Consider the following 19,605-nt stretch of genomic DNA (forward strand, 5'->3'; position numbering starts at 1 on the left):
GCTGATTGACCATGATGGTTGAACGGCACCCAATTAAAACCAGCCATACACGTACGTGACGTGATGACGTCACACCAAAGCGCCATCCTCAACAAATGTGTCGTGTATATCTCCGGCTTTGCTCGGGCGTCTCTGCAAACAGTTGGCCGCGTCTGCGGGTGGGAAGTCGGATGTGGGTATTTGTCCTGGTCGCTGCACTAGCGCCTCCTCTGGTCGGTCGGGGAACCCCCCCGGATCGGCAGAGAGGGGCTGGAGCAGCGACTGGGACAGCTCAAAAAGAGCGGGGAAATTGGCCAGCTATAATTGGGGAGAAAAAGGGAGAAAATTGAAGAACAGTTTTAATTTTTTATATATTTTTACATATACGAAAGGAGGACGCGAAAAATGCAACGGCCTAAAGCCGCCCCATTTGGTCATTGGTAGACAAGAGTATCAATTATTCCGTCTCATGGAAAATCCTTGCAAAGAGTAGTGCATATTCAGTTAGGGGTAAAAGATGTAACCTGTGCTTGGCAGAAAAGTGTTTTATTATTTGCAGACCTGATATGTCCACCTTGAATAATATAAACGAATTGGCCACAAGTTGTAGACATATATATATATATATATATATATATATATATATATATATATATATATATATATATATGTGTGTGTGTGTGTGTGTGTGATGTTCTCTTTGTAATGTTTTGAATTGGATTTAAATGAAGTTTTGTCAAAAAAATGTGTCATATGTCACTTGCACCGGATTCTCTAGAATGGATACAATCTTTATAGAAATTAGTAATTTTAAAAAGACGATTCTCTAACATTGTGATGGGTTATGGTTTTGTAAAATTCGCCCTTTGACTCCCAGTTCATTTTACACTGCGCTTCGGGCGCCCTAGTGGCAATTTTCAGAGTGGCAGCCTTTGCTATCAGAGGCCACTGCTGACCTCCTGTGGCAAGAAACTCGTACAGAACTGTCAATTTTACCTTGACACTTTAGGGATTAATCCTGTTGCCATTTTCATCATCTTAACATGAAACATCTTGACAGCAAATACAGACCTAATTATACGCAGTATGTTTTCGTCTAGGTTACAAACAACGAAGCATTTCTCTTATGTTTTATCTGTGCCTTCTAATTGAATAGATTGATCAAGAGGGTTCATCATTCGACCCACATTTTGTACAATTCCTGTCCAAATGTCAGCATCCCGTATTTCTAAATAAGTAATAGACTATATACTCTATAGAACATTTCCCAAGCATCAAACCCCCAAATTAACTTTCTGATATAGCTCGAATTAATTAAAAGAAACAGTCAGGCCTGTTTATTATGAATATCCAGTTTGACTCAATACATAATCACCGGTCTGTCTAGTAACTCCAGGGCCAATGGCACAACTAACCAGCCCTAATAAACACATTTCAGCGCCACTTGGTTTCTAAACATAGTGAGGAAATCTATCTCTTGTGTTTCAAAAAAGTGTTAACATTGGGCTTTCCTCATGGTCCAGCACACACAGCTGTCCAGAACACGTTGTCTGCAAAAACAATGTCCCTTGGTGTGTATTTCATGACACCAAAAAAATAAAAATAAAAATGAGATTATGTTTAGGCTACAGTGACTTGATAATTAAATGCAGATAAACTGTAACAGACCAAGCTATGCAGCTTATCGGCCCAATGCCCCAGAGAGAAAGGTCACACGATTTAGTTTGCTGCAGGGTGAGATTTTTATTTATTTTTTTATTATTATTTTTGCTTAAAAACACATCCTCATGCTGGTCATTAAGTGGTGCACTTAGCCACTGAATTATGTGTTCTATTAGACACATTTCTTCAAGTGTTTCATAGGCACTATCTATGTTTTTGCTGATTATTTTATAGTGTCATACTTGAAACAAGGGTGGTGTAGTAGTTGTACGTGGATGTGACAAAAGCTTGTTAATTAATCTAAAAAATATTCTGTAAGCTCTTAAATCTGAACAATCCCCTGCATGAGATATTGGCAGGACCACAGTGGTAGCACTCAGTATGTGCAAGTCTTCCATAGTTGGCCTGATTAGACATATTGGATGTTGATTGTGTGAAAGCTTGTTGTAGCAGTTCCACAATTTTCTTCATTTCTCAGATTCTTCATGAGTCCCCAGTAACAGAATTAAAGACAAATATCAGATGCATATCGACAACTCATGATGATGTTGCTCCTTGGCATTTACTAAAGACACGTCCACAGAATCAAGTTCAGTCAGGTTGGGAAAATAGACACTCCTTTCATGTGATTCGGTTAGAATGCTCTGGTTAGATGATTTATAGGCTTCTGACCCAGTAACATTCTCAACTCTGTGTCCTGCCCAGCCAGAATTAAACAGAAGTCTGTGTTCATGCAGTCAGATATATCCTCAAGGCTGGTAGATATTTTCTGGAAAAAATCAGGGATTCAAACGCCTGCTGAGGACATATTGCATTTCATGAAGGCCATGTCAGAAGCTCTCTGCCTGGAAGCTCCACACTGGGATCACACTTAAGAACATTATTTTTGTTGGTCTTTAATTTGAACAAAGTCCATTTCTTTCTATTGTCGGACAGAAGTGTAACAAAGATTGAAAAGTATCAGCGAAATATCAGCGAAATTATGAAATCACTAGATAATAAACAAAGGTAAGCCTCAATCTCCTGAATCAATCTTACACTTTATCCTCTCCTTCAAATTGTTAAGATGTGTGTTAATACATGCTTTACTACAAAACATTTTTCTTTTTTTGTACTGAGAATCTCTATGACACTTTGAGGACATGTGTCCATATTTATGTAGAGATGTTTCTCCTCAACAGAAATCTATTAATAATGTAATAAAAATGCATTTTGTCATGTTTTCAATATGTTTATACTTAAGTTTATATATTATGCATACTTTATGAACTTTTACAACTTTATTTTGTGTACTGTAAAATTGGACCCATAGAGTGAACCTTTCGTGAGCCCAACAGACAAGTCTTTGGTTTTTTTTTCTTCCCCTCAATGTTCCCAACGCACGCGCAAATGTGCCATGCTAGCTGGGAACAGGGGTACAACGTTTCAGTTCACACCCTTAATGTTTACCAAGGCGGAGTGTTTTAAAAACTTTCAAAATCTAATATTGAGTCTAGTGAAGTGTTTACCGGGAGTGAAACGTAACATTTGAGTATGTACTGTGTGTCACTCTGAGGGATAATAAACGCTGTAAACGTCAATAAACGTTATGTCCGGATGAACTGATTGAACTTTCTGTGATTTCCTTACCTGGATTACTGAGCATGCATCAAGACATTAACAAATATAAATTAAACATTATTATTATAAGAAGTGTGCATTTGGAAAAAACAAAAAAAAAGTTCTACACTAACCTATAATTTCAACTGTCCTTAAAAACAACCTGTAACGAGCGGATTTACCCTCGGTCACTTAATCGCCATCTATGGAAAGATGTGTTACGTAACGGGGGGAAACTACAGATCCAGACTGGGCTGTATGTTATTCGGAAATAACATATTTGGCGTATGCTCAAAAATGGGGAGACGTCATTGGTTGAACTGAATAAGATGGCCCCGCCTTCAGTCAGTTGATTACCTTTCCCACTTCCGTTCACTTCCAGTAGTTCGCCACCCACCAACCGAAAGAGAGCGAGAGGACATTAGCGAGACAACGCGGGCTGCTCATCCAAACATATGGCAAAAATAGCCTTTTTTCTTTCTTATATCGTTGTGCCCACTACTCTTTAAAAATTCCGCCGAAAAAGAGAAGACGATTTTCCAAAACGTTCTGGCCGTTATCTCACGTAAGTAAATGAGAAACACTTCGATTGATTCTCCGGATCCAGCTGGCCGCGTTAACATGGCGGGCTGCTCTCCCTGACGGGCCACTTTACTGGTTTCCGAGCCTCTCCACAGTTAAACGCCGCTGCTTTTTTTCGGAAGTATTAGTATTTTGCGGTGTTGCTGTATCGATGCTGACGATTTCTTAGTTTTCTGCGTTGACTTAAGAGACGGCAAAACAACGCACTCGTCTGGTGCGTTTAAGACGAAGTGCCGCCGTTAGCTAGCTAAATAGCGACGTGTAATGGAACGAGCTAGGTTAGCCTGTTAGCTCACAGTCGCTGTGAAGATGTCAGCAGCGCCGCGACCATGTCCGTCCAATGGAAGTTTGGGTTCACGTGTGCAAATTCCGTCATTTGCCCAATGTTGATGTTAGCGTAAAGCAATCAGTATCTGTTAATTAATCAGTAACTATTTCAGGGGTTTACCAAAGCTCAGTGTTCATTGTTTTTATAGAGTTTGAGCACGAGCTACGTCACGGAATAGGAAAGTTAGTCAATGTATTGATCGTGTCCGTGAGAGTCGAGCTAAAGTGACAGTAGCGTCAACTCTGATCCTTGGTTGTCCCAAGAAGATGACTGACCCATACTGACTCGTGATCGACTAGTCTAGGAAGCTGCACAACTTATGCTTTACTTTGTTGTAAGCAAGCGTATAAGGCTGAATCTGTTAAGTTTCGCATGACTTAATGTAGTGTATAGCAAATTTGAATTTGGCATGTGTTCATTTCTATGCCTTCAAATCTAACACAAATGTGTGCTTCCTCCTCAGGGCTCCCCTTTCTCTGCACAGGTGTATAACCGCTACCCAGAAGGCCTAGGGGCGGCCCTCTACCGGGAGCACTTTGACTTCAACGCTGAGCCGCCTTGGGATCCTAGCTGATAGCGGGACAGGTCCATCTCCTGACTTGTCCATGTAAGTAGCTCAGTCTCTGGTATACACACAAAAACAAACCCTCATACATTCATGTTCATTTAGGGCCTGCAGCTGACCAAATCTGGGTGTCAGTCTTCTGACTTGATCTTACTAGAGCTTGGCTGCGGGTTCTGGTTGGAATAGTGTCAGATGCCTGTTAAGTCAGTTTTGTAAAGGTACTTGTGTGACTCATAGGTCATAGATATTTGATGTCAACACTTGTATTGCTTGAGTAGTGAAATGTACTTGGTATTTATTTTGTGTTGTTGTAGGTAATGTTGCCTTCTGTGATCTTAACATATCAAAAAAGTCAGCCATTGTGCTAAAAGTTGTGCATGGGTACTTTTTTGAAAACTACTGTTTTTTCAAAAAGTTCCAGTTTGACAGCTATGAAAATTGATATGAAAAACTATGTAAAGAATGTAAACATAGGCTTGCTCACAACTGCATGCATTTCATAACTTCATTAATAGGAGGCAAATGTATAGGAGAGATTTTATAACCAAGTAGTACATGGAAGTTGTGGAATAGTAATCTTAATGGGGCTGGAGAGGGTTTTTTTTTCTTGTTGCTGTTGTTGGGCAGGCTTGTGTACCAGGACTAAGACCAATGCAACAAAAACAGAATGTTACATCTATTTATTTTCCAGTGGAGCCTCACTGTCAGTGATATCTTTAGTGCCGTCTCTGCTGCTTTTATTGGGGCTTACATAGTTAAACATTTGTGGCCCTCTACCTTTTACGATGCAAGTGAGCTACTGACAATGTTATCCAGAGGAGTAAAAGGTTAATCTGTGCGACATGAATCAGTTTTGAAGGTGTCCTGGTAGCTCACCTAGTTAAGCATTTGCTCATTTTGGCTTGATCATAACATTCTGGGTTCAGATCCTTTGTTGCATGCCTTCCCCTCTATCTTTCCTGCTACTAATTTTTCAGTCAAATATCAAAAAGACATGCATGTTAGGATTAATACTCCTGCCTGTCCCCCTGACCAAGGTAGTGGAAAGAGGAACTGGAATTGGTCTCCAGGCACTGCAGCTGCCCATTGCTCCTATACAATAGAATGGGATAAATGCAGAGAACAAATTCATTGTAACAATACAATTCATTGTAAGAAAACAATGACAAAATTAAGTGGCTTGCTTTCTTTCTTTCCAAATACAGGTAAAATATTTGAATAAAAATATGATCATGTGATCATTTATCAAATCAAAACAAGAAACAGTCGCACACACAATGCAAATTAATGGTACAGTTTCACCTTAAATTTATGAGAGCTGTGTCTGTGCGGGCAGGAACCTTTGAACAAACTCCACAGGAACTTGCTTTTCAAACAAACATTGTCTTTGTAATTGTTATTAATCTATTCATGTATGTATTTATGGGCAAAGATTTGAAGCATTGTTTTGGACTATACTGTTTGAACTAATGTTTTTCAAGAAGCATTTTTCTGTATTTTATAAAAACGTCTTATCCCTTGGGGGGGAACTTAGTAATTTTGGTATCTTGTTTGTCAGTTACCTATCATTATGTATGTTGGGGGTAACGGAAATATCATTGAAATATCCTCTAGCTAAAAAATGCTTGCAATAACTAGGTAAGTTAAATTTTGCACATGTTGGCTAAACTTCAGCAGAGTGACAAGCTAGAGCTGTTTGTGCAAAATGCTTCCTTAACATATTCTTCACACTCATGTGCTGTATTTGTTTGGACAGCTCCTTGAAAGTGTGTGTCTTACCAAAAAAAAACCCAGTAAGTTGAAGAAACAGCCAGTTCTTCTCATGTAATCCTCACATTGCATTAATGAACTGTCAGATTAACATATTTTAACTTGAATATTTTACAACTTGCCTGCCTATTGCAAAGTGTGTTGTTGTAGCAGTGAGGTGCCTTACATCTTGAAAAATTAAATTAATATATCAACAGAGATACAGTTGGCACTCTTATGGTGTAATTAATAACTTGTAAAATATGTATGCACTTAAAAATTTGTGAACAATGTCAAATCAATAATACAATATAATAGACTGTGGACAATTATTCCGTTCAGACTACAGCTAATAAATGTAGGCAGATATTTTTGTATGCTCGATTTATTGTACTGAAATTGAAATCAGTCACATTATTTGAATAGGCAATTATAGGATCGGTTCAGTTTCTCCTGCACAGTAGTAGAGTACTCAGCTCTGTTGCTGAAATGGAAGGAAGTCAAATTGGAATAATTGTCTCCCTGGCGGCCTGTCCAGGGTGTCCCCCGCCTGCCGCCCAATGACTGCTGGCATAGGCTCCAGTATCCCCGCGACCCTGAGAGCAGGATACCCGGTTCAGATAATGGATGGATTAATGAAGAACTTGTTGGTGTTGTTTTTGTTTGTTTGTTGTTCCAACTGGTGTCTTGGGCCAGCAAACATAAAATTTGGTTTGTGCTTTAATTCTGTGCCTTAATACATTTTCAAATCCGCATCTTAGTAACACAATGTTCTTATGTCTGTCTCTTTTCCAGTTTGTTGCATACCGGCAGGACCCCATTGGCTCAGTCGTGACCCCTTTGACTTGCTTACCTCTTCTTTATGATTGTCGGCTTAGCGGACTACGGTTGAGATGAAAGGACTTGCTGACGTACCCAGCCATATTATTGAACTCCTGGAGGGAGGAGTTACCCTTGAAGATGTCATTGATGGACACATCTGCGAGCAGGCTCTGGTCAGTCCAGCTCAGTGCTTCTTAGGGCAGAATTGATCTTTTATTACCATGGACTTGCATTTGAATCAAGCCCCCCAAACCATTTTATCTGACAGGCTTTCCTTTGTTGATTGAACATGGTGCATAAAATCCTCTTGACGCTAATGAATGATACTCCTGTCGGTTCAAAGGGATTAGATAGATATAAGCAAAGTAATTTGACCCAGTAACTCTACTTACCCCTGAAGGTGTTTATATCTGTTATCTCTGCACATCCTGTAGAGACCGAAAGCCTCTTTTATGCAATTATTCAGTGACCGGGTCAGATACAGTACACTGCTCATAAAAGAGGTCACCTATACCCACATAAGAGCAGCCCGTGGCTCAAGTCTTTTTATCGTATACTGACTGAAACCTTTGTGGTTTCTTGTGTCTCCAGGTGGAGAAAAGTGCGTTTGTGGTAGGTGACCTGGGTGCCCTGATGCAGCAACATGTACGCTGGCAGAACATGGCACCACAGCTGCGACCTTACTACCCAGTCAAGTGCAACAGCAGCCCGGCTGTCATCGAGGTGCTGGCCTCCTTAGGCCTTGGCTTCATCTGCACTAACAAGGTGACCTGACGGCTTCAAGATTTAATTGACTGCTTTGAGGACAGGCTCATGAAAGAGGTGGCACACAGAGGATATATAGTTCACAATGCTTATCTTGTTAGTATGTGGAGGTCGCAAGCTTCTATTGTCAATAACTCATCCACTTATGAAAGCATTTCACATTTTGGGGCAAGGGCTCGGTTGATAACTTGTCATCTTTTACCTGGTATCCTTTTAACCTGTATAAACACACTTAATCTTGGTGCCTCATTGTGATCGTGTGTATGTATGTATGCGTGTGTGTGTGTGTGTGTGTTTTCCCTCTGCCCCAGGCTGAGGTGAGCCTGGTATTGGAGCATTGTGTGCCCCCAGAAAACATCATTCTGTCAGGGGTATGCAAGCAGGTTGCCCACATCAAGCATGCTGCCAAGAACAATATCCAGCACCTTATGTGTGATAGCCAGGCTGAGTTGTGCAAGATTGCCCGTGTACATCCCGATGCAAAGTAAGTGGCCATGACGAGCTGTAAAAGTAGATGACTTAAATTGCTTTTGTTTTCTCTTGTGCTTGTCTAAAGAGATGAGATAAAGCAATAAGCATTGAAAATAAATATGGATCAAATTTTCTCACTGTCTCTGTCATGAAAGTTTATCTTGCCTCCTGTCTGTTTCATCTCTCCCAGGCTGCTATTGCAGTTGACCACGGAGGCCCATGCAGCTGAGACCAGTCTAGCATTTGGTTGCTCCTTGAAGAGCAGCCGGCACCTGCTGGAGGTGGCAAGGGAGCTGGGGGTCCAGGTGGTGGGGGTCACCTTCCACATCCCCCCTTCCTGCCAGGACCTACAGCAGGCCTATACCCACGCACTGTCTGATGCCCGCTGTGTCTTCGACATGGGTGTAAGCAATGTTGAACTTAAAATACTCTTGTATGGGGTTACACTTATGAAGAGCTTTCAAAAGTTGTGTTTTAGAGACTTTTGAGAAATGTTTCAAATATATAAAGCTTGCCTTGAAACACGTGTGCTCTGCTTTTGACTCCCAAAATGTTTGTCCTTTTGATCAAAGGTCATAGTGGAATATGACTGCTTTTTTCTGTCTAGGTGGAATTAGGATTCTGCATGGAAATATTGGACATTGGTTGTGGATTTACTGGCTCAGAGTTTCAACTCAAACAGGTAGTAAAGTAGCATGTTTGAATAACCTCCCAAATGTATTATGATTTGTTCAAACACCTGCCCTTACAAAAATGGTAAAACTAATCTTTAATTGGCCAAATATTGGGTATTACATAAACTAGATAAATTAGTATTTTAATATTGTGAAAAAGGTGACTTCAAAAAGCAAAATGTAGCTTGGTTTTAAAGATATGGCCTAAAGGGTTAGCAATACCCGTGCTTCCTTTATCATACTTTAAGGTCCCTGTTTATGTCTGTCTGTCTGCAGGTTGAGTGTGCAGTCAGACCACTGCTGAATGCCTATTTCCCCCCACTGTCTGGGGTGCAGGTGCTGGCCCAACCAGGCAGTTTCTATGTGGCCTCTGCTTTCACTTTGGCTGTCAATGTAATTGGCAAGAAGGTTATGACGTGCCACTGGGACAGTATGGCTCAAGGTAAATTACTTGGACCTCTCACACATCTTGTCCTTGTCCACGTACCTTCCCCAGTACACTAACAGACTCGACTTGATGTAACTATTGCTCCCAGGATCCTGTTTACTGTATTGAATGGTTACAAGTATTATTCTTCGGTCTTGGAAAGTACAGCCTGATGGCCATAGCTAATCTAAACAGAGGTCGGATGACACTCATACGTGAATATTGTGTAACAAAATAACAGGTGAACCAACAGAGCCTGAATAATGTTCTCTAAGCAATCTTGTCATTGTTCCCCTTGGATATTTGTAGGTGGGCTTGATGACAATGAAGAGTCAGAGTACCTCTACTACATGAACGAAGGCGTGTATGGTTCATTCAGTCACAAGCTGCTCGGGAACAGTATCCCTGCTCCATCTGTCCACAAGGTTAGTAGGTCTCCACCTGAAAGATTTAGCTCCTTTAATGACTGAAAACAGCTGAATGAAATGGAGGCCATGCATTGAAAGCACTGACGGAAGCCATTATCGGAATGACGTTTGATTAAAGTGTGCTGTTTTTCAGAAGAATACTGCATTCTACATACAGGGATTTTTAGACAGCTAAATTTAACTAGTCAATTTAGCATAATTGTAATGTAGTGTGAAAACAAAAGGTCAGCTCTTCAGAATTTTTCATACCTTTGCTTTAAATACATTTCACACATATCCAATGTTTCTACGAATGGCGGATTACTAAATCAAAAGTTAATCTGAACCAGATTGTAGTTTTTCCTTGCTAATTTTCTGGACTTTGTTCCTTTCATACAGCGTGCGCTGCGGGCTGAAGAAGCAGTCTACCCCAGCAGCCTGTGGGGCCCGTCCCTGGACCAGCTGGACCAGGTGTTGGAGCGATGCCTGCTGCCTGAGCTCAGTGTGGGAGACTGGCTGCTTTTCTCTAACATGGGGGCCTGTGGCTTGGAAGAGCTTGGCTGCATGGCCAGCACCCACAAGCCACCAATCTACTACACTGTCTCCACCTCTGACTGGTGAGTGTTAACATAAGAGGCTTAGTGTTAATGTTAGCCTATTTGTTGAAAATAATTCTCATTTCTAACTAAGGGGCAAATGGAATGTCACACAAAATGGCCATGCTAAGGTTCCACTTTACTGTAAGATTTTTAGATTAGAGTAATTAAAACGGAGGGACTTCTTATTTTTCCAGAGTTCTGGACTGTTTGAACGCCAGTCTCTGATATGAAAAAAAAATGTTGGAGCGGGGGGTTCCTGTGTTATTCTTCATTGGAATGTGCTGCTCAGTAGCTGTCTTGTGCAGTTGGATGGGAAATGTGAAAAGGTGTCACTTTGACCCCCCCATTTTGCAATGTTGCCCATAGGTACAAGATGCAGGAGGCCGGGGTGGCACTGGACAGTACCATGAAGAACTTCGCCATGGTCCAGTACAGCATGTAACCCAGTCCTCTGTCCCTGTACACCAGATGACATCACCCAGATCCCCTTTCCTCTCCTCTCCCCCATTGAGAGGAGAAGAAAGGGGTGTCAAGATGGGCAATGGGCTTAATGTGGTTAACATTCCAACCGCCTTGGAAAATGCAGTGTGTCGCGGTTCTGCTTTTTGTTTTTTCCCTCATTTTCCCAGGAAACAAATGATTGGTTGTTCCATACCTCAATAGTAGAAAGTTTTCTCTGGGGGGTATTCTAATTTTTGCTTTTCCCTCGGGTAGTTTCTATCAATTTGTCAGCCAGAAGAACACCAGGCCATGCCCAAATGTCAACATTATGCAACAAAATGGACGACTCTGGAGATGGAACCCCCACCATTTAGGGGTTTTTTATTTCCCTAAATCAAAACCAGTTTACATAAATGTACAATTTAGTTGAATCTTGCTGTGTATTGATTACCTGTTGACAGTCTTGTAAATCAATTTTGTCTGTTCAACATCAATACATTTTGTCTATAGATGATTTGAAAGGTATTCATAGGAATCGGTGCATTCTATGGTTTGTTTGCCTTGATACCCTGCGTCACCTAGCATAGTTAAAATAATGTAACATGACATGACCCATATCTTTACTGAATTTCACGTTTGTTTGTTTTTTTTTTTATTTATTGGGTTTGAAGAACACTGGAGCATGCTAAGCTCCATTTCTCCCCATGTACATGTTGTGACCCACCTAACAGTATTTCCTGATAAGATATTGATGTATTTTTTAATGATACATGGATTGTGTACTGTACTGTGATTGCCATTTGTGACCTCAATGTTTTTACTTTGCTCGAAAGGCATGAAGGAATTGTAGGAGCTTGATATTTTCCCTGTCCTGAGCAATACCTTGTATATGGTGAAGCTGCACCTAGTGGCACTGAAATAAAACCTAATTAGATACGATCAGGTTTGGGCTGCATAGTCTTTCGGACATTGAGGTTTAGATGGTACTGTAGAAGTTCAAGACAATGTATCCTTAGCTTTTCAGATGAGCGCCATGGGTGCCTTGGCAAGGGATTAGTCATGTTCCCCCTCAGTATCCTTTTAAAGATAGGCTAGGCCCTTCACCACCAGCAGACAAGGATCCAATTCAGGAGAAACGCGGGCAAACTGAAATGCTTCATATGTGGCAGGTATGAGTAACAATCAGCTGCTAGTGGAACACAATCCAGTTCGATGTGATGCAAATCTTTTGTCTAGAGGAGTACACACACACGAGGCTTGTCTGTTTTTATGTCGAGAGCAACTCTTCCTTATGCCAATCAAAAGTAATTTTGAGGGTTCTAACATGGGGTCTTTTTGTACATCTAAACGTCTAATTATGATTGGTGACCTGACTAAACGACTTTCTAAAAAATCCTGCCCCAGTGTGTTGAGAACAAGTAAAGTATTGTTAATTACTTGCTGTCTAAGGCACTAATGGACCATAGCCTGCTTTGACTGTAAATCGTGCTTGTTGAAGTAATGGAAGTGATTAATTTAATACATCTGACTGAAATTATTTGTGCTGTGAATGTGTCATCTGTTACTTCTCCATTTAGACACAAAGCTTGTCTTGGTGTTTTTTGTTTTTGTTTTTTTTGGAGAGGGCATGGAAGTCTACAATTTAACAAAATTAGACCTCTTAAGCCAAACTATTTTCTCCGAGTCTGATACGAATAGATGTAAAACCAAATCCATAGGATTGACTAGTGAGGCAATCACCGACTCAGACTCCTTATCACTGTCCTCTCGAAAGACTCAGAGTGTAAGAAATTGACTTCTTGTAGAAGTAAAAGTATAGATGAAGTTGGGTGGGGTGGGGGTGGTATTGTATAGGCCTAAAGGCAGTTAAACCAGCTTCACCATGTAAGTTTATCCACTGACACAGCATAAGGCACATGTAATGCAATAGAAAATGTTTTACCAGTTACTCTTATTAATCGAAACCTCAATCCACTATCACATCAACGAATCCAGTAAAGGCTTATTGAATTGTGTAAGAGGATGGCCATTTTGGAAATCAGGATAAACTGAAACTGGGTCTGTTAATTTCATCCCTACTGCCTTCAGATACTGGCACAGTGGCCCAGTGGTTAGCGCTGTCGCCTCACAGCAAGAAGGTCCTCGGTTCGAACCCCAGGGATATACGACCTTCGGGGTCATCCCACGTCGTCCTCTGTGTGGCGTTTGTATGTTCTCCTCGTGTCTGCAGTCTTTCTCCGGTTTCCCCCACCATCAAAAAGACATGCATGTTAGGGTTAATACTCCTGTCTGTGCCCCTGACCGAGGCAATGGCAAGACGAACTGGAGTTGGTCCCTGGGAACTGCACAGCGGCTGCCCACTGCTCCTAGCTACACAGCTGGGATGGCTTAAATGCTCAGGGATTAATAAAAGTGGGGTGGCGCAGTGGTTAGCGCGGTCGTCTCACAGCAAGACGGTCCTGGGTTTGAGCCCCGGGGTAGTCCAACCTTGGTGGGGCATCCCGGGTCGTCCTCTGTGTGGAATTTGCATGTTCTCTCTGTGTCTGCATGGGTTTCCTCCAGGGGCTCCGGTTTTCTCCCACAATCCAAAGACATGGAAGTCAGGTGAATTGGCGGTACTATATTGTCCCTAGGAATGAATGTGTGTGCGTGTGTGCGTGCGTTGTGTGTGTGTGTGTCAGCCCTGTGATGGCCTAGTGGCCTGTCCAGGGTGTCTCCCTGCCTGCCGCCCAATGACTGCTGGAATAGGCTCCAGCATCCCCGCGACCCTGAGAGCAGGATAAGTGGTTAAGACAGTGGATGGATGGATGGATTAATAAAGTAGGGAAAAGATATCCAGAACATAGGCAGAAAGTGCAAAGGGCATTAATGATTCTCGAAGGAGTGAAATACCACAAAAACTTGGTGTGGATGCGAGTTAAAAAGGTCCTAAAATTCATTTGTAGAGGCCAGATTTGGTCCTATAGGCCGATTAATTTTCCATAGCTTAGAAATAAGATTTAAAGGGCATTGACACCAATAAATTAAGTGACAAAGAAGCACATAAAATATTTCCATCCATGAGTCTCTTCCAGTCAGCACTCATTCCGGTCAATGTCGGGGGTCCCACAGGCAGAGCAACTGGTTCACACTGCTGTGTTTTAGGTTTTTAAAAGTCATAATACAACTATGTGAAAAAAATACGAAAAATAAAATACATGATTCAAAGCATGTTAATGTGTCACTACTAGTCTGTTTAACCATCTACGATTGTCTTTACAGTATAGAAATACTGGGGTGCAAGTACATATGGTGGCCACCAGATGGTAATATGTTCCCCAAATCAGTTTCCACAGTAATAATAATAATAATTATTATCCATCCATCCATTCATTATCTGAACAGCTTATCCAGCTCTCAGGGTCCCGGGGATGCTGGAGCCTATTCCAGCAGTCATTGGGCGGCAGGCGGGGGAGACACCCTGGACAGGCCGTCAGTCCATCACAGAGCGCGCGCGCGCGCACACACACACACACACACACACACACACACACACACACACACACACTCATACCTAGGAACAATTTAGTATGGCCTATTCACCTGACTTACATGTCTTTGGACTGTAGGAGGAAACCGGAGCCCCTGGAGGAAACCCACGCAGACACAGGGAGAACATGCAAACTCCACACAGAGGACGACCCAGGAGTCCGGTGTTCGAACTACACTCACCGGGCACTTTATTAGGCACACCTGTCCAACTGCTCGTTAACGCAAATTTCTAATCAGCCAATCACATGGCAGCAACTCAATGCATTTAGGCATGTAGACATGGTCAAGACGATCTGCTGCAGTTCAAACCGAGCATCAGAATGAGGAAGAAAGGTGATTTAAGTGACTTTGAACGTGGCATGGTTGTTGGTGCCAGACGGGCTGGTCTGAGTATTTCAGAAACTGCTGATCTACTGGGATTTTCACGCACAACCATCTCTAGGGTTTACAGAGAATGGTCCGAAAAAGAGAAAATATCCAGTGAGCAGCAGTTCTGTGGGCAAAAATGCCTTGTTGATGCCAGAGGTCAGAGGAGAATGGCCAGACTGGTTCGAGCTGATAGAAAGGCAACAGTAACTCAAATAACCACTCATTACAACCGAGGTATGCAGAAGAGCATCTCTGAACGCACAACACGTCGAACCTTGAGGCAGATGGGCTACAGCAGCAGAAGACCACACCGGGTGCCACTCCTGTCAGCTAAGAACAGGAAACTGAGGCTACAATTCGCACAGGCTCACCAAAATTGGACAATAGAAGATTGGAAAAACGTTGCCTGGTCTGATGAGTCTCGATTTCTGCTGCGACATTCGGATGGTAGGGTCAGAATTTGGCGTCAACAATATGAAAGCATGGATCCATCCTGCCTTGTATCAACGGTTCAGGCTGGTGGTAGTGGTGTAATGGTGTGGGGGATATTTTCTTGGCACACTTTGGGCCCCTTAGTACCAATTGAGCATCGTGTCAACGCCACAGCCTACCTGAGTATTGTTGCTGACCATGTCCATCCCTTTATGACCACAGTGTTCCCATCTTCTGATGGCTACTTCCAGCAGGATAACGCGCCATGTCATAAAGCTCGAATCATCTCAGACTGGTTTCTTGAACATGACAATGAGTTCACTGTACTCAAATGGCCTCCACAGTCACCAGATCTCAATCCAATAGAGCACCTTTGGGATGTGGTGGACCGGGAGATTCGCATTATGGATGTGCAGCCGACAAATCCGCAGCAACTGCGTGATGCTATCATGTCAATATGGACCAAACTCTCTGAGGAATGTTTCCAGTACCTTGTTGAATCTATGCCACGAAGGATTAAGGCAGTTCTGAAGGCAAAAGGGGGTCCAACCCGCTACTAGCAAGGTGTACCTAATAAAGTGGCCAGTGAGTGTATACTGTGGCCTTTGGGGGAGCCCACTTTTTGTATTTTTTTTATCACCGACGGGGGAGCGGGGAGATTGCGCGCGCCTCAAAAAGAGGACTTACAATGACTTACAAAGACACAACAGCTGTAAGTGTATTGCCTACTTGCTTTATGCCAGCACATCGTATAGGCTATATAAATAGAAACTCTTATACTCCCTCTATATAAAATAGGCTATAAACAAAGCACAACAGGCTGCCTACAATCGAGTACATCAACAACGGTTAAAGTTACCCATCACAGGCTACAGAAGAACACCATAATTCTTCCGTTCAATTAATACATCGAGGGTCATGTAGACCTATAACAACCCAGCCACAACACATTGGGAATAACATGCCTTACCTTAATACAGAATCGACCACAGAGGCCTGGGGTCAGGTGCCTTTGCTGTTCGTCCAGAAATCCATGATGTGGACGGGCGATGGATGACCTGCCTTAATCCAAGATGTGATAAAGGGCATTGGGTTGAAACTCTCCAACGGGGGTCCATGAATATCCAGAAAAAGGAGCGATGAGAGGCTGTTTTCACACAACCTACTGTGGGTCTTGCTCTCAGTATCACTGACGGCAGAAAATCCCCTCTCACACTCAGCTGAAGTGGGAAGGTATGTTCTACTTGCTGCACAAAGCTTTTCCAGTGTTTTGCCTGGTGCTCTGTCTTGTAACTTCCAGTCGTGGAACTCCTCAACCGCCTCTCTAGCTGGTTCTCCAAGCATTTTAGCAAGTGCCCATACTTCATTTTCTCCATACAGAATCAAAGCATTCCAATCCTGTGGCCAAAAGCTCTTTTCCAGGAGTTTCAGCATCTGTAGGAGGTCTGATTCTGGCATTCGCCTTGTGAGATTGTCGATCACAGATTGATAAAACTGATTTCGATTGATCTTGCCCGTGCCCTTAACTAGTTGAACATCTTTTAACAGCCACAGGGACATGCGCTGTTCGGCCTTCTGTGTGGATTTACCTCCACTCGCTTTCATTGCTTTCAGTATATCAACAGACTGCAGAATGTGGCGACTGGCATCCACTAGAGTGATGTCTCTTTGCTGACATTTCAGTGACAGGCCCTGTAGCTCATGGAGTATGTCTTTCATGCAAGCCGGATCAAGTAAAAACCCAGAGTTTGTGAGGTGTTTGTATAGTGCTAGGAATTTCTTCCTCTCGGTGTCATTGCAAGATGCATCCTCGCTTGCAGTTTTGAAGTGGCGCGTTAAAGCAGGGTAGTTATTCCAGACTGTCTTTACAGTATTGAAACTACTCGCCACCCATCTGATGGTGAATATCTGTCCAGTTTTCAAAATCTGCATATTTAGATTTAGATTTGCAGCTGCTTCCTCAAGCAATCTCATATTCTTTGCAGACTGGTGGTACAAAAAATACAGCTTGACAATGAAAAACTCGAAATGATTACATCCAGCAACCACTTTCAAAGAATCATGGTCAGCCAATTCAAGGCGGTGGGCCAAGCAATGTATGGACTGGATGTTTGGAAAATCACACTTAAGCCTTGCAATGACTCCAGTGGTTTTGCCTGTGAGAACTGAAGCCCCATCTGTGGTGATGCTGATGAGGTGTTTCCCCAAAAACCCATAATCTAATCCTGCTGTGCGAAAGCACTGTCTCAAACTGCTGTAAATGGATTCTGCATCTGTGCCGTATCAGCTCTACAATGTCTAAAAAAACATTTTCCAAATCTCCTTTGCCACTCACATCACATCTCAAGTATACGATGAAGTAGGCACGACCGTGTACTGTGCTTTCATCAATGGTGATGCTGATTTTTGAATTAAGCTCTCGAATATTCGAAACAAACTTCTTCCGCATGTGCTGTGCAATATGACCTATAATCTCCGCGCAGGAGTGATCTGATTTATGCACAGTTCCCACCTTTGAGCCATTACGCTCCTGAAGCTTCATTAAAGGGGTGAGCTTTCTGTAAGACAGCCTTTCCTTAGCCACCATATAGGCGGACCTGAATGATGCTGCGGTCTCCTCCATTAACTTGGAATTCACCTCAATGACTTTATTTGGAAGAATCGCCTTTTGCTTAGTCAATGCCACTTCAATGGCCCTCTTGTGTGCAATGCTGTCCCTGTTTATATATCTTTTTTCGCAACTTGTTCTGAGCAGTGCTGCTTACTTCCCCGTTAATCCACTCCTCAGACAAGTGCGTGCCAGGTACCTTTTCAGACAGAAGAAGGGTTTTTGCGTCCCTGCAAGCGGTGCTCCCCAAGCTTCCATCCTTAACGAACAGCCATGTATGACGGCTCTTCCAGTCTCTTCATTGCTGGCTGTTCCGGTTTGACGGGAGAGAGGAGCAAGAGGGGTTAGGATCGTGACCGGCCGCGGCCTCTTCCTCTGACGTGATGTTACCTCCACCATCTTCAGCCAGAGAGAACTTTTCTGCAGCTTCTTCCTGCCACGTTGGCACCCCGGCGGGCGGTGTGCTAACAGCGGTCGCAGCGCTTGCAGTAGATGACACGGTCATGCTAACATCACTAGAACACGATTTCTTAGTGAAACCAAAGTTAATTAAACTGCCTTGTTTCCCTTTTACATGGCTATTGATGCTAACTGCAAAACGAAAATGCTAAGGACTTCACACGCAGATCAATGGAACTCAGCCTCCAGCGTTTATATTTTTTTCTACGAATCTTTGAGTTAACATGTAAAATGAGTGGAGTTGGATTTGCACCGCAGCGCCGCCACGCCTTGATGGTCATGACAAGAATAGCATGTGTAGTTATCTTTATTGAAGTCATCGTCGTTGGCGTCTCTCGTGTCCGAGGATCCATTCCACGAGATTAAGTTGTGTGCTTAAAAACTTGGAGCCATTCGCTAAAGCCTTGATTAAAGTGGTGATCAGGTCGCGACGCTGGTCCACACTGCTTGGCCTAGGAGGTTCTAGTTCCATGGCAACACAAGAGTGAAGACGATGGGATCCGCCACAGGTTGTACCCAAGTGATGGTCGGATTGGGAGTCCGGACTGCCCACTTGTTAGACACTTACGAGCGGGGGATGTGTGGAATTTTTATAACTGCCAGTCCGCGGTCCCGTTAGGCTTTAGCCAGCTGAGTGTTGCCCAGGTTGCACCAACTCCACAAGTGAAGTGCGGTCAATACCACGAGGAGGGGCCTATCCGGTGTTTGTCACGCATGCAGGAATCGCCAGCTTGTACCTATCAGCCTACATCACATGACGCTTCAGCAACCCCTTTATTGAAGTGAATTGGTGTTAAATCGCCGCCATGCATGAATGAATGATATATTCGCAATTTTGCACAATAATCCATGATGATGACAATACACAAAACTGAAATTGCGTGTCAAAATAACACATTATCAATATTTTTAGAGACCCCCCCAAAATTTCACAAATCATGTTTTAAGGGGAGCCCATGTCTTATTAAGGGCTCCCCCGTAGTTTGCACCATGCCCGGGACGACCCACCAAGGTTGGACTGCCCCGGGACCTTCTTACTGTGAGGCGACCATGCTAACCACTGCGCTACCATAACTATTAATATTATTATTACATTTATATAGCGCTTTTCTAGACATCCAAAGCGCTTCACATTG

General features: G+C 42.8%; 1 protein-coding gene across 1 annotated transcript; it reads left to right on the forward strand.

Annotated features, from left to right (window-relative positions):
• Positions 1-3,626: 3,626 nt before the first annotated feature.
• azin1b (antizyme inhibitor 1b) lies at positions 3,627-12,815 on the forward strand. Its single transcript, XM_056298891.1, has 11 exons — positions 3,627-3,805; positions 4,614-4,757; positions 7,260-7,459; positions 7,878-8,051; positions 8,363-8,535; positions 8,713-8,926; positions 9,130-9,204; positions 9,473-9,638; positions 9,933-10,048; positions 10,430-10,647; positions 10,996-12,815. The coding sequence occupies exons 3-11, from the start codon at positions 7,358-7,360 to the stop codon at positions 11,069-11,071; spliced, it is 1,314 nt and encodes a 437-aa protein (XP_056154866.1). The 5' UTR covers positions 3,627-3,805; positions 4,614-4,757; positions 7,260-7,357; the 3' UTR covers positions 11,072-12,815.
• Positions 12,816-19,605: the final 6,790 nt, after the last annotated feature.

This window comes from Lampris incognitus, chromosome 18 (assembly GCF_029633865.1).
Source record: "Lampris incognitus isolate fLamInc1 chromosome 18, fLamInc1.hap2, whole genome shotgun sequence".
Lineage (NCBI taxonomy): Eukaryota > Metazoa > Chordata > Actinopteri > Lampriformes > Lampridae > Lampris > Lampris incognitus.

Excerpts from the sequence above, each read along its gene's own strand:
- azin1b (XM_056298891.1), top strand. The coding sequence starts at position 7,358 with ATGAAAGGACTTGCTGACGTACCCAGCCATATTATTGAACTCCTGGAG. Across the intron at positions 8,052-8,362 it reads GCTTCATCTGCACTAACAAG|GCTGAGGTGAGCCTGGTATT; the intron begins GTGACCTGACGG and ends CCTCTGCCCCAG. Across the intron at positions 10,049-10,429 it reads CTGCTCCATCTGTCCACAAG|CGTGCGCTGCGGGCTGAAGA; the intron begins GTTAGTAGGTCT and ends CCTTTCATACAG.